The 14,698-nt window shown below is 41.0% G+C and overlaps 1 protein-coding gene across 1 annotated transcript in view; it reads left to right on the forward strand.

Annotated features, from left to right (window-relative positions):
• Positions 1 to 14,698, forward strand: part of ZDHHC17 (zinc finger DHHC-type palmitoyltransferase 17) — a 1,884,000-nt gene that overhangs the window by 647,204 nt on the left and 1,222,098 nt on the right. Inside the window, exon 5 of the mRNA XM_044087981.1 lies at positions 8,788 to 8,932. Coding sequence (XP_043943916.1) covers positions 8,788 to 8,932 — 145 coding nt within the window. The remainder of the gene's footprint in view (positions 1 to 8,787; positions 8,933 to 14,698) is intronic.

Here is a 14,698-nt window from a genome sequence, read left to right on the forward strand (position 1 = left end):
AAGAAAGCCTGCTACTAAAAAATCCCATATTAGCAATTGGTATAAAATATCAAAAATAAAGTAATACGAATGACTAAAGGTTGGGCTGTAACAGTAAGAATAAAATAGAAATAAAATAACAGTCCAAGGCAGGGTGCATAGAACCAAGAACGGACTAAACGTAGACTAAAACACAGGTTTATTAAAGTCAACAGGTTTAGCGCTTTCACACAGTGTGCTTCATCCGATCCTACAAACCATACATACAGTAAGCTACTATTTAAAACAAAAATAACCAATAAAAAAAAAACACAAATAATTAGTGATGTAAGGGGCGAGCCTTTAGATCTGGTTTTAAAGGTGTAGCAGTATTCAGCCCTGGTAATCTGTGCGCCTGTTGGGCTGCTATCCATTTAATTTCTACTAACTCAGTTTTGTTGATGATATCCCCGCCCCTAATACCATTTCTTATAATTTCTATGACCGTGAACATGAACAAATGCCCTCCATTAAATTTAATATGCTTATATAGAGCATTAAGACTGTTATTTCTCCTAATGTCTCCTAGATGTTGCAGTACTCATTCTTTAAGGTTTTTGTTGGTCTTGCCTACATAAAATGGCTAAGTGTAAAAGCTGTGAAGCATTTTATGTAGGCAAGACCAACAAAAAGCTGGATGTTTCATTTTCACTGTCATAGAAATGATAAGAAATGGTATTAGAGGTGGGGATATAGTCAACAAATAGGGACTGGTTCCGACTGGGGAACTCAGTTCTGAGGGCTGGTGCGTGCAGACGTCACTTTTATGACCCACGCTCTGCTAGCCACGTCAGATGTCCCACGCAGCATACAGTGACTGTAATTTTTTGTATACTGGCTGGATGTTTGGGTACCATGAGGAGAAAATCCATATGTACAGAATACTCAACATGGAAGAGAAGGACATCTGTGGTTATGGTAAGATTTTACACAACTTTTGTTTATGCTTGTGTTGTCTGTTCACTCAGAACAGTGCACACGTAGTGTAGGCGTTAATGAATCTCAGGGGAAGAGTTTTGTTGTATAGTTTCCAGCAACAGGATGCTGATCATTTTTTGATGTTTAGATTGGACGTTTATGTAAAAACTATAGACATTTTATTTTCCATGCATCTTTACACTCAGTGTACTTTGTTCATGAAGAACCCATCTATTGGAGCAGTCAGAGTCACATTTAAGATGAATGGACCCAAGTCATTCCTGAGTAAAACCAACCATTGAGGCCACTAAATGTTTGTATTGATGTGAAACTTCTCTCTTGTTTACTTTTAAGAAGCTTTTATTCCCTTCAAGAATGATTACTGATTCAAGGAGCTTATTGTTTAAATTTATTCGATTCAAAGCCCTACAAATCATTTAACACTATTAACGCTTTCCACAGGTAGTGTGAAAGCTGTTCTGAAGTAAGTTACTTAGGGTGTGATGATTTAATTATTTCATTAATAAAACCATATATATACATATATATATATATATATATATATATATATATATATATATATTGTGTGGTTGTCTCCCCTTTTGTAAAAGGGCGTATGCTTTGCAAACTTATTTTAAATATGACGAGTAGCATACCTAGCAGTGTAACAAGAAAAACTTAAAGCAGAAAAAAAATGCCCTGAATGAGATGCGTGAGATGCAGTTAGAACAATAATGAGGTCACCATAAAAGGAGAGAACAGCTCTAACAATACTGTTAGATGAAAGTAAAAAAAAATTTATATTGGAAAGCAGATACTTAAACTGTGAATTTGCCTCACTTACAAATGAAAATCTGCCCTGAATGTATTGAGAGTGGTAGTTAAGAGCAAAACAGGGTCACACCATGAAGTACTCTTAACACTTCTGTGAGTTACAGAAGTTGTGTCATTCAAGAAAGTAGCTTGAAAGTCTACTGGTAAGACTTTGCTTAAATAAACAAGAGGTGTAGGCAATTGCTAACAAAGAGGAGGAGTCAAGTTTTAACATCTGTCTTCTGCAAGAAGAAAAGCACCCAAAGACTTTTAATGATAACTGCATTTAAGGGGTTGATTAGTTGTCTAATGAACCATAATATATGGTGATTTTTAAAGAAGTGATAACTATAACAGAATCCCATACCCTGAAAGTAACAGATCATTAAAATGCTGAAAACGCACAAATGGAAGTTGTATAATTTTCCTTTTGCAGTATGACTATAAGATATATATAAGGGTAACTGAAAAATACAAACCATATATTCAATTTAAACACTGACTCAAATCAAGCCTGGAACTCTCCTATCATACACATTATAAGTTGATACTAAGACACGTGCAATTATTTGTGCTTACAGCCATTTATAGGTTCATAGGTTCATACTAGGCTATCTGCCCTGGGGCATTTATAAGCCTAGCCCGATTGTGTTTGGCTTACGCCACCCCTTGATTTGAGTATACTGTGCCCTTTTTAAAGTTTAGTTTACTGTGCCTCTGTCTAATAGTGACACAGAAGTAATCCCCGGGACAAACCTACGATCCCCCATCCACTCATCAAGATTCTTCTTGAAGAGAGTCAGTGAGGTGCTCTGCCTAACATGAATTGGAATTCTATTCCAGAGCGAAGGGAGCCTCTGGGTTATGAATGTGTCCCTCCAGCATGTTCTATTTATTTCTGTGCTGAGGTTGAAGTCCCTCGAGCGCGTGGCTCTAATGGATTTAGATTTACTGAGGTGGAGCATGTCCATTAATTCTGGGTTGGACATAGCTTTATATGTCAGGCATAGATCGCCTCGAAGTAGGCAGTATGCAACTGAGTAGAGCTGGAGTTTTTTTAACCGAGCAGCATATGGCATCTCTTTGAGTCCCTTGATCCTCCTGGTGAGGTACTTTTGGGGTCTTTCTAATTGCTGCAGGTGTCTGGTAAGGTACATCCCAAAGGGGGCATTGTATTCTATGATGGGCCTGATGAGGGATGAATAAAGGGGCACGATTACCTCTCTTGATCTAGATGTGAATCCTTTCATGATGAGGTGGGCTATGTAGAAGGTCTTTCTAACCACTTTGGCAATGTGGTTGTCAAAGGAGAGATTGCTATCAACTTGGGTCCCCAGATCTCTAACTACTTTCTCTGTAATTAATGGGTTACCACCTATGTGGTAATTTGTGGGCACATTGTTTTTGCCAAAGGGTATAACTATACACTTTTTGGCATTTAGCTTTAGACAGTGGCTTTGGCACCAGTTATCCGTCTCTGCGAGACCTTTTTGAAGGATGTTTGTGTTAGCTGGAGAGTCGATTATGGCGCCCAGTTTGCAGTCATCTGCGAACTTGGTGAGCCATAGTCCTCCCACGTTGGCATGTACCTCAGAAAAGTAAATACCGAACAAGAGAGGTCCCAGGACAGAACCTTGTGGGATGCCACTTGACCGGTTTCGAGTCTGACATGGCTCCAGCAACTCTGACTCTGTGGGTTCTGTCTTTGAGCCAGTTTGCGACCCATCTTGTGACATAGGGGTTTATATTTAGGCTGGATAGCTTATCTATGATGCCCGAGTGGGGTATTGTGTCAAATGCCTTTGCAAGGTCCAGATAGGCTGTGTGGACTACCTTCCCTTCATCTGTGGCCTTGGTGACTGTTTCGAAGAAGTCGACCAGGTTCAAAAGGCAGGATCTGCCCTTGACAAAGCCAAATTGGGTAGGATTTAGTGTCTGTAGGTCCCCAATGTCTTTGTTTATGAGTTCCATGATGATCCTCTCCATAGCCTTGCAGACTAGGCTAGTCAGGCTTATGGGGTGATAGTTTCCAGGGTCCGCAGAGGCGCCACCTTTGTGGAGTGGGACCACTGTTGCTGTACGCCATTCTTTGGGCACATATCCTGTAGTGAGGCTGAGATTGTACAGCTGTTTTACTTAAGGGATTAGTTCTTCTTGGAGTTCATGTAGGACGCAACCCGGGACGCCATCTGGTCCCATGGAAGCAGTGTTTTTTGCTTTGGAGAGGGCGGCCTTCACCTGAGCATCACAGATGTTTGGGAGGCTGCACTCTGCCGGGATAGATACTTGCTCTTTTTGGGGGGAGGGGGTGGAGAGGTTTGCACTGAACCTGTCTGCCAGGATATTGGCGATGTCTGTGGGTTCAGTGTATTTTTTGTTGCTTAGAATCGACTCAGAACAAGTCTGGGAGTTACATTCCAGGTTCCTAACATAACTGAAAAAAGCCTTATGATTGTCTTTAGTGTCCTGTGCAATTTTTCTCTCGAAGCTGGCCTTGGAGGATTTTATGAGGGATCGTAATTTTTTGCTAGTACTGATCAGAGATGCCTTCCCTTTTAGGGATTTTGCTCTATCATGTAGTAGCTTCCTCCTTCTGTTGTACAGTTTATTTATGGCTGGGGTCCACCAGACTGGACGCCTGCCTTTGGATGATTGGGTCTTGATTTTGTTTGGGATAGCATGAGCCATGCATTCCTGGAGATGTCCGTAGAATGCATTTATATAGGATTCTGCAGTTTGGGCCGTAGTTTCCACTGGCCCTGGGGCCTTGAAGGATTCCACTTTGGTTTTGAGAAGTGTGAAGTTCGCTTTTGGGAAGTTTTTCACTGTGGTTTTCTGGGCTGGGGGTGGGGTCGGGATGTGGATATCCAGTGAAATTAATTTATGGTCTGATCTTACCAATGAGGGATATACTTCTGGTATGGAGCATAGAGTCCCCATGTTGGTAATGATCAGGTCTAGTATGTTTTCCCCTCTTGTGGGAGTGGTGACTAGTTGTTCCATAGCATTTGAGTTTATAAATTCCAGGAACCTTTGGGCTAAGGTGCTGGAGCTTGAGTAATGCTCCCAGTCTATGTTTGGGTAGTTGAAGTCACCCAATATAATGGTGTTCGGAGAGATCTTCATGTTCTCCAATGTTTTCAGGAAAGCCGAGTGGGATTCCTGACTTTGAGAGGGTGGTCTGTAGGATGCTATAAACTGAAAAGCAGTCTTGCCCACTGTCAGGTAAGCTTCTAGTTTAAAAGTTCCTGGGGCCAGGAAAAGTAGATGCTTTGTGTGTGCTGTTTAATGAGGATGAATAGTCTTATTTGACTCAAATAAATAATGCGTACTTGTTCCTGTAAATTTTAAGAGGGAAGTCTAAAACAGACTTGTGGGCATTGCATTTTTATGCATCTAAGGTGACCACCTACCCCTTTTCCCTCTTTTCCTAGGGCGTTTCTGATTGGGGTGCTTCTGTCCTGTTGAAAAAAAAAATGCAAAGGTGCTGTTATTTTCTGAGAAAAAAAAATGTATATATATATATAAACGGATTATATCTGACGCACCTTAATATGATATAAAGCAGTAGAAACAACTAGCATTCTAAAGTAATTGTTTTGGTAGCCATTTGAAACTATTTCTTTTAAACTGTCTTAGGATATGCTTTGCTCTAAAAAAAAATCCTGTGTTGCTGTAAGAAATGTTGCACTTTTTGTGCATGATGAAAGGTGATGCAGTGTACAAAAGTGATGCTTTTAAAAATTGATAGTTGAGCCATCCTGCTGTCTTGGCTCATTGCTGGTGCAGCACTTATATTTACAGTATAGGAAATCCCATAGGTAACCTTGAGAAGGTGCTCTGCAAAGATGAGCCAAGTGTAAGAAACTAGTGATGATCGAAAGTGAGTAAAAGGTAGATTTTATTTATGGAAAAGCTGGGAATGTTAGATACGTGTAGTTAGGGCATGAGAAAACTAAGGCTTTGCATTGGGGATAATGAGTGAGAAGGAGAAATTTGCAGTGTGTGTGGGTGTGAGAATGCACTTGCATTCTTGGTTTGTTTTGCTCTCTATGAAGGTGTGTGTGTGTAATATAGTTACAAATGTAAAATAAAATCAGAAAGGGCTCAGGGCATCAAGGCTTCATCTTTGAGTAGAGGTAAGTGACTATTTATATATTCTGCTGTGTTTGTTGGATTTCACTGTGGGTGTGATCTTTACTGTCAGTCTAGTCAGTCATCCCTCTTACTTGCTTCCATAAGAGAGTACTCCACTTTTTGACAAGCTTTCAGTAGCTGCAGAGTCATTTCCTTTTGTCTTTGCTGCTGTTGCCACCAGTTCCTGCAGAGACAGATATTTTCTACCAAGCTTACCCAACCGACTGCATTACAGGTTCTCATGACAGAACCCTCCTTAGTAAGATGAGTAGCTCAACAAAATTCTTCCTTGGTCCATTGGAAGGGGTTAATGGTAATAGACTTGTTAAGCATTAGCCCGTTTGTTATGATTCGTTGTCTTTGCTGTACAGACTCTACAGAACCTGCTGAGGCCCAAGCCTCTTCAAGTGAGATTGGGTAGTCAGTCAGTGATAATTTTGTGTCTGAGCAAGCTGGATGGAGCTATGAGCTCCAAATGTGTTCTGCTGAAAAGGCTTTCAAGTTTGGCATTAGGTCATTGAAAGAAACATTTTCCAGGTTGCATTAGGACATTGAAGGAAACATTTTCCTGCTGGCACTTTATTTCTTAGGGAAATAAACTTCATTGCATGGTTGTTAAGCTGCATTTAAAGGATGATTCTCTTATTGGTAGGTTTGTGTTCTGGATCTGGGCATGGAGCACCCTGATAACTGCCTGTTTACAACAAGGGAGAATTTTGTTCTTCCCAGTTTCTACTATTTTTAACAAGGCAGGAGAAGAGTAGGTTCTGGAGATTTTCCTACAGGGAGATTACTGTCTGCCTAAGTCTGTATGTCTTTCCATCTTTTGTCATGGCAGTCTGACAGTCAGTCTGTTTGCTATAGAGGAGTGCTTTTATTACCAAGCCAGGGTTAGCTTCCTTCAACAAAACAGAAGGCATAAATCTCTTGATAAGTTGCTGTAGACTTGGGGGGCGCATCCCACCCCTTAATGTGTTCTCAGAATTTCCTGTGATATTGCACCTTCTCAGGAAATACCTGGCTGGGGAAAAAGGGTTAATCCTGGTCTCATTGTGATAGGTCTATCTCAGGAAGGTTCAGTTTCAGACATTTCATCTCTTCTGTCTCAATAGAGACAATTCCAGTTAAGGTGATGTGTGTATGGTCTGCTGGCAAAGCAGCCTTTTCTCTCCAAGTATTCGCTTCTGTGGTAATGTCTTCATCTTCTGGGCTTCTTCTCTATCGATTTCAGTGGTATGGAGGTCTTTAAATGCTTTCGTCTTCTGGGCGTCTTCTCTGTATTTTTCAGTGGTATGGAGGCCTTTAAATACTTTCTTCTAAGGTGTATCTGCTCTAAGTGGTTGTGGTTTTCCTTGCTGTTTAGCCAGTGAACCTGTAGAGCTATCTAAAGTAGCTACAGCACCTGGTTGACTTGGTAGCCAGTTACTCTGCAGTCGGAATGTTGGTTTCTGCCACTTATGACCTTGCAGAGCGATGGTACTGTGGCTCAGTACAGGTTGATTAAGCAGTTTCTAAAAGGTTCACCTATCTGTGTGCTCTGATAAAAATGTTGTCCTGTTTTAGATTTGGACTTTGTGGTTGACAGGCTTGACCTATTCACCTATCGTTCCTACTGGCTTGGGTAACTTGAAGTTTCCCTGTTTGATGAATGCTGCTGCTTGTGATTGTCATGTCCACCAGATGTATTTCAGAATTCCAGGCTCTGATATTTGGAGAACTGTATCTGTCATTACTAAAGAATATGGAGTAGTTTTGCTTATGCCTTTTGGTATGAGTGATAAAAGTTTTTCAGTTACCAAACAAATTTCAGAGTAATTGATAACTGCGTTGTTGGCATGCAGCCAATTCTTTTGTCAGTGGTTAAGGCTCATTCTTCTAGCAGGGTAGCTGCTTCAATTGCTGATTATAAAAATATGTTTATTGTGGCCCCTTATTTTTAAATGCATTTTTCCTAGCATTGTCTAGATTCCTTTCTAGGAACAGAAAATCCTTGGGAATTCCTGTGCTGCAGGATTGTGCCTGCTGATCCCTTGGCTTTTCTTTGGCATCTATCTTCCTTGTCTGTTAAAAGCTGCTAATACAACCTGAGCTTCTTCCCACTGTACAGGCACTGTAGAGGACTCCTTGAAGTAAGATATAATAGATGTACAAGTACATAACTGTCCGTTTAACTTCCAGCAGCCTTTGTGCAGTAGGTGCCTTTAAATACTGACATCATCTTTGTATTGGATGGTCTATTCAGCCTTAAGCAACACTTTCTCTGGAAGTGTGTTTAGTTGTATATACTTACATATAATTTCATTTTTCATGCAGATAGAATTTTGCCTATATCCTATGGGGATTCTGAATGGGAGGGCATAGGGTGACATGAACAGCTAATCTGGTGTAATGATGCCATGGTGAGAGGCAGTGAGAGATGTATCCTGGGAGGGTACTAACAACTACAGATTTAAGAGCTTGCTGTGATAAGGCAATAAAGAAGCAATCTGCCTATTCTTGAGGGCTGACTCAAAGATCATCTGATATGCTGAATATTTACTTGGTTGTGTAGCAGAAGTTGTTAGGTTTTATATCGGAGTGCTTTTCAAGGCATTTGAGGTACTTAACAGGGTACCTAGGGATGTGCTGCTTAGGACAGCAGTTCGGTATATTTGTTTACAGGCATGCAGCAAGTAAGAAGAAGTCAGCAACCTAAATGTGGAGTAAAAAGTCCTTATCTTTTGACATCTCAGAAGTTTCACTGGTGAGTAGAAGGGACTGTTGTAAGTGGTAAAATGTTAAAATAAATAGCACTCTTTCAGAAGAAAATAGTGTTCCATTCTTTGGCAAGGTTTATTGCTGACATAATGCACCTGAACATAGTGGGCCTTGCTAAGTTGTGTACTTTTCGGTCTTTTTCAGACAAGGGCACTTATCTATGGTTGTTCAATTAATGAAGTATGGTGCAGACCCAGCACTCATTGATGGTGAAGGGTGTAGTTGTATCCACTTAGCTGCTCAGTTTGGACATACATCAATTGTTGCGTATCTCATCGCAAAGGGTCAGGTATGTGTTTCTTTAATTGTTGCCTGTTTTACTGCAGAGAATGATGGGTGTATGTCTTCTCTGATTTATTCATTCTTATTTTTTTCCTGCAGATTGCAGTAATCATTTTATTTGATCCCATGATGTACATAAAGCAGCAAATTGTTTTTTACTTTCAGTCCTTCATTTTCTTTTTGCTACTCCCATCATATTTGACTCCTGCTGTCCACCTACCTGATCAGTTAACATCTGTTGATCCTTTTTTGTGAGTGAGTTGATCCTTTTTATGAATCTGTAGACTTGCTGCATATTGGAGAGCAGAATTCCCTTCAAATAGCAGGGGTTGATTAAGTAGTGTTGTTGGGCAGGCTTTCCTTCTGCCTTCACAGCAAAACTCTCTTCAGTACCTAATCCATGTCACTTTAACATTAGAGTTTTTTTTTTTTATAATCCTATTTTGACCTTTTTTTTTTAATGGGAATGCTGGCAGGTTCTTATCCAAAAAAATGAAGTGATCCTACTAGACAAAACAACTGTTATTTTTTTCTTGTATTTTTAATTATGGAATTACTTTAATATTTATGAATTTTAATTTTCATATATTTTTTTTTTTTGCTTAAAAGCAAGTAGAAATAAGAATGCTATTTGGTACCCGACAGAAAATACGAAAGTGGTTATCTACATTATCAAAACCAAAGAAAAAACACCAAAACCTAACCTTTTTTCATTGGTTTTGTTAAGTGTTTATAGTGTGGCAGGTTTTGGTTATCTTCATTAGTCTGTACTTGAATTTGTGAAATCTTCTGTAACTTTGTTCTAATATGTCATTACGGAGTTATTTTCAAATGGACAGGAATTTCAAAACTGTCATTTTTTTGGTCTTTGAGTGTCTATTAAGATTTTCCATGTCTTACTAAATAGTGGAAATCTACCCTCCTACTCACATTCCAGGATCTTGCAGTCCTACTGAATGATCTTTAATGAACTAGAACTTTCTCTATCAAATGTAAGGGTAGAAAAAAGTTACCAGATAAATATCCCATATGGTCGATCTTTGTTAAGGATAATTCTAAAGACTTGAAGCTTTTGTAATTACTGGACCTTTTTTTTTTTGCTTTTCTTTGCTGTTTTCATCATTCCATTGATTTTACTGTTTGTTTTTGTAGTCCTTATTGTTATGTGGTCTTGTTGAATCATCGGAAAATATTTTTCCATACTAAATTATATATAATATAACTATCTCCACTAATGTAGAAGTTTTAGCCCTGATAATATGCAATTCAGGCAGTCCATTCCACGAGGAGGTAGCTGGGAGAAGTAGAACCGAGCTGCGAGTGACTTGCTCCCTTGTCATCGGTTGCAGTGATGGTGGGTCTTCCTGTCACAGGATCATTCTCTGGTAGAGGCCAAATGCTTTCCCCATATGCTAGTTATCAGTACCTGCATGAATGTGGAACTCTTAAATTTGTCATGTGCACGTAAACATTAAAGAACCACTGCATGCATTGCATGTGTCTGCTAGGCACCCTGCAGAGTAGGTGTTAAAAAGAAAAATTCCATGCCAGCTCTAGTTCAAGGCAATGTAAGTGGCCATTTGTTTCTTGTCCCTGTCTTAACGTTAAGATGTGTTGCCATGAATAGTGAACTCTTCTCAGGAAAGGAGAGGACTGATTAAAGAGGAATCCCCATGAGATGGGATGATGGGTTGTGTTAGGATGGTGGGGCAGAGACTACAACTGAGTCAATGAGACACCAAGTGTGAGACTGTATGGTCACGCTGACATGGAACAAAAATAATTTCCTGTATGATCTATGAAGTCTGTGGCAAGGCTTTTAGAACTAATCTTAGTGTGTAAAACAAGTAGCAGCAGTATTGTCATGATTGTCAAATTTACCATAAAATGTGACTGAGAAATGTTGTTAAAAAATGCTGTATAAATCTTAAGTTACTTGTGGTGTAGCACCTAGAATTCCTGCTGTACCATACTTCTTCTTTCGGCTTTTCTCAGTTTGGGGTCGCCACAGCGGATCACCTGTCCGCCTTCAACCTAAATGGAGACAGTCCTGGATAATGTTGATGTGCTGATACTTGAACCTGTCATCTTTGATATTATTGTAGTGATTTTGTAAAGCAGCTGGAAGGCATGTATTTTTAGGTGACACTAGGATCTGTAGAGGTAATTCAAGCAGAGTGTTGTGGAGAGGATGGAGTTGGCCTTGGCAAAACTGAAAGGATGGTTTGAGGCTTGACTGCTTACTTTAAAGATTAGCACAACCTGGAAGCAGAGCCTGGAGAAAGAGTGCACACTGGGTTGGGTTTAAAGTACATTAAAAAGAGCTTCTATTTATTTGAAATGTCTTGCATGCACATGATGATTATTGGAAGTAGGCAAGGAAAGCTGGGAATTCTGTGGTTTATGGAAATGGCTTCATAAGTAGAAAAAGTTTGATGATGATATTCTCTTCAGACTTATCGATAAGACCCCGTATGGAGCAGGTCTGAGTCACAGTCTTTGAGACAAACGTAGGTAAGACGCTTCTGGCAGAGGGCCACTTAAATGGATCTGTGCATATTGCTGACTGCAAAAAGAGACTTGCTGTCTAGTCTTTGTATTGTAAGCATCCAACACTCTAATTCTGTCCCATTTCTTTGCCTTCTCTGTTTTCTACCTGTCCCATGTCTTCCTAAGACTGTCTGTGTCAGAGTCTACCACTCACATAAGAGATGTCAGGGGGGTGTATTCACCACCATTTCTGTGAAATAAAACGTGCAAGTTGTGTACATTTTTACCCACTATTTTGTTATTGGTGCCTCTCTAGCCTCATCTCTTCCTTCTGCTAAGGTCAGCCCTTTACAGTCTTTTTTATGATTTTTGTATCTAGCTCATGTCATATTATCTCAACCCTCTGTGTTATGTTCTTCATATTGATTGCTGCAATTTCTTAACCTGTATGGGTTATAGTCTACATAGACTATAACAGCCAGCCTGCTTTCAAATCTTCAGGGCACCTTCCATGTGTCTAAACCATAGTCAACACAAGCTGAGCTTACAAAAAGACAGATTTGGATACCAAGCCCTTCGGAGCTTTCAGGCTGCTGAAGACAGCACTCCTCTGCAAGCTTTCAAGGATCAGTGGTTGGCTTGTGCTGTTCCATTGCTGGGCAGAAAAGTTCCCTTTTAGGAAAAGCTTGCCAGATGTCATTTTTTGTTTAATGTTTAGACTTACTTTGTGGTGTAGAAAAGTATATTTTAAACTAGGAATATATATATATTTTTTGCATGTCACGCAAAACACATTTTTGTTTCTGACCATTTTAAACATTCTAAAACTGTTTTTTTCCCTGTGGAGAAACTGTGTTTAAATTACTTTTGGGGGCTAGTAAAGTGTATTAGAGTGATTTGATTTTTATGGTGTTTTTACTGGCAAAAGTGACTTTTAAATACTTTTTAAATTTTACTGGCTTGTGCTGCGTAATTTCCCGGGGAAAGAGTCACCATTTTCAGCTTGAAGATGGGATAATTTAGAAAAAGTTAACCAAACAGCCTTTGCCATCACAGCAGGCAACATGTTTCCTCAGCTAAAGGTGGGTAACTGCTGTGGCCAAAGCTGGTTCCTCAGATTACTTACCCCCCCCCCCCCAAATCCCTCTGGTGTTGTCCATACATTTACTATAGACTGTGGATTAACCAAGTCCTCTGCAGCTGTCTGGGTTCCCTAGATGGGCAAGACAGAGTCACTCTTCTCTCTTTTAGGGGAAGAAAAGGTGGAGGTGCCCTGCTTAGCCAACCTCAGTAAAAAGAGCATCTGATCTTGTTAATCTTCATTCATTCCTTACTGATGGGCTCGGAACCGATCCTCTGTTCTGACTCTGCCACTGTACCAAGCTTGCGTCAGCCCAGAAACTCTCATGCTAACATTACCCATAGTGCCTCTCTCCCCATTACCTCAGATCTCGTTTGCTGCATACTGACTAGGACGTGTCAAGCCTTTCACTATCAACCAAGTGATTTTTGCTTGTTATAACTTTTTTTTTTTGTTGAATGTTTGTCATTTGTACTATATTACCTCTCCCTACCCCTTTTTCTGGTAAAGTGCCTCATTTCCCCCCTTTACCATTTTCTCTGGTATTCCTTCCTACCATCGTTGGTAGCTCCTGCTCTTACCCTCTGTGGTATTCTCGGGATACCATTGTTGATACCCTTTCTTCCTCCTCTCTCTCTTTATATATTTAACAAAAAAAAAAGTGCGTTTTGATTGCTGTATTGTTATATTCCTGTTTTTTTTGTTGTTATTACAGGTTTTGCAGGTGTAGTGGCTTTGTTTTTTGTGTGTTTATGGCGGACAAGAAAGGGACCACTGGGTTCAAAGCTTACAACCAGTATGCCTGTAAAATGCCGAGTTTGGACACACATTCCAATTGTGTTTATTGCTTGAATGCGCCTCACCTGAATGTTTAGCCACCTTGTGATATTTGTGTGGGCTTTAGTACTCGTACACTCAGTGAGAGATGCAACAAACTCATTCTTAAAGGGCTACTCAAATTTCCTTTCTCGGAGGCTCTTTCTGCGTCTGAGGGTTCACCCCCTCCCAGAAAAGATCATTAGAAAAGGAGCCATTCGGTTCCCTCTTCTCCTAAAGATCCAGAATCTAAGTCTTTAGAGATTAGACCTAAAGTACCAAAATTGTCTTCAGCAGTTCCCTCGGCTCCAGGGCTCAAAACCTCTTTCTCGGTGCTGACTGTGGAACCTACCCTGATTATAACTGCTAAACTGCCTCCTTCTACAGCGGCACTGGGACTTGAGTCCCCTACTTCGGTGCCGACTACTGAACCGAAGTCTGATAAGACCTTTTCAGTACTGACTACCATGGCTCCGATTTTCATGGTACCGACCATGACTGCATCTGTCCAGATTCTCCCTTCGACCCAAACAATAGTCTCTCCAATTCCAGTCACTTCCCCTCTCCCTACTACATTTTCTACAGGTCCATCAACCTCTTTGTTGAAGGGAGAGCCCATACCACAGACCAGATACTCCCAGTCGTCTGCTGTGTCCATTCTTAAGACAGCCATATAACCCCTTTTTGGAATGTCCAGACTCCCCATTGGGGATGTCCACCAGATACTGCAAGAGCCTATCAGAACTAGACGTGGTCAGACTTGTGGATCTTCTCTTGATGGCTAGGGGGTTGACTTCCCTTAGTAAACTCTATCCCATTTGGAGCAGAGTAGTTTTCCCCACAGACTGCATCTTATACTCCTCCATCAGCCTGTCTGGGTCTGAAGCCCTTGGCTCCAATGCCTTTTCCATTTCCAGCTGTCACGGTTCCAGTGGCATCCTAGTTGGTAGCAACAATGATCTCCCTATAGACGTCATCTCCTTTGGAGCTTAGCCATCCTCTTGGTCATGACTAGCCTGTCCGCATCGAGGGTCCTAGCCTGGCGTTGATTTTTTTCTACTGCACCATGTGCTACGGCCCCAATCACCTCGCCAGCTTAGAGTCCCCGCAAGGTTCCTTTCCTGGCGGCGGGCCTGGCGGAGTGGGATGTGACTCTCTGCAGCCGGTTCCGGGCTCCCATCCCTTGTCAGACGGACCTACCTTTCAGGTGATGGAAAGGGCGCTGGCCTCTGCAGGTACTCAGCTGGCCCCACAGGCATCGGAACACCATATGTGCATTCCTCCTGGACCTCTGTTGACACAGTCTGCCACTTCAGGACACCAAGTACGGGAGCTGCAAGATACCCTTGAGCAGGGCACCCTCTATCCAGAGCCCTCTTCGGAAGC

The sequence above is a fragment of the Protopterus annectens genome, chromosome 11.part0, assembly GCF_019279795.1.
Source record: "Protopterus annectens isolate FY-2018-M chromosome 11.part0, PAN1.0, whole genome shotgun sequence".
NCBI lineage: Eukaryota > Metazoa > Chordata > Ceratodontiformes > Protopteridae > Protopterus > Protopterus annectens.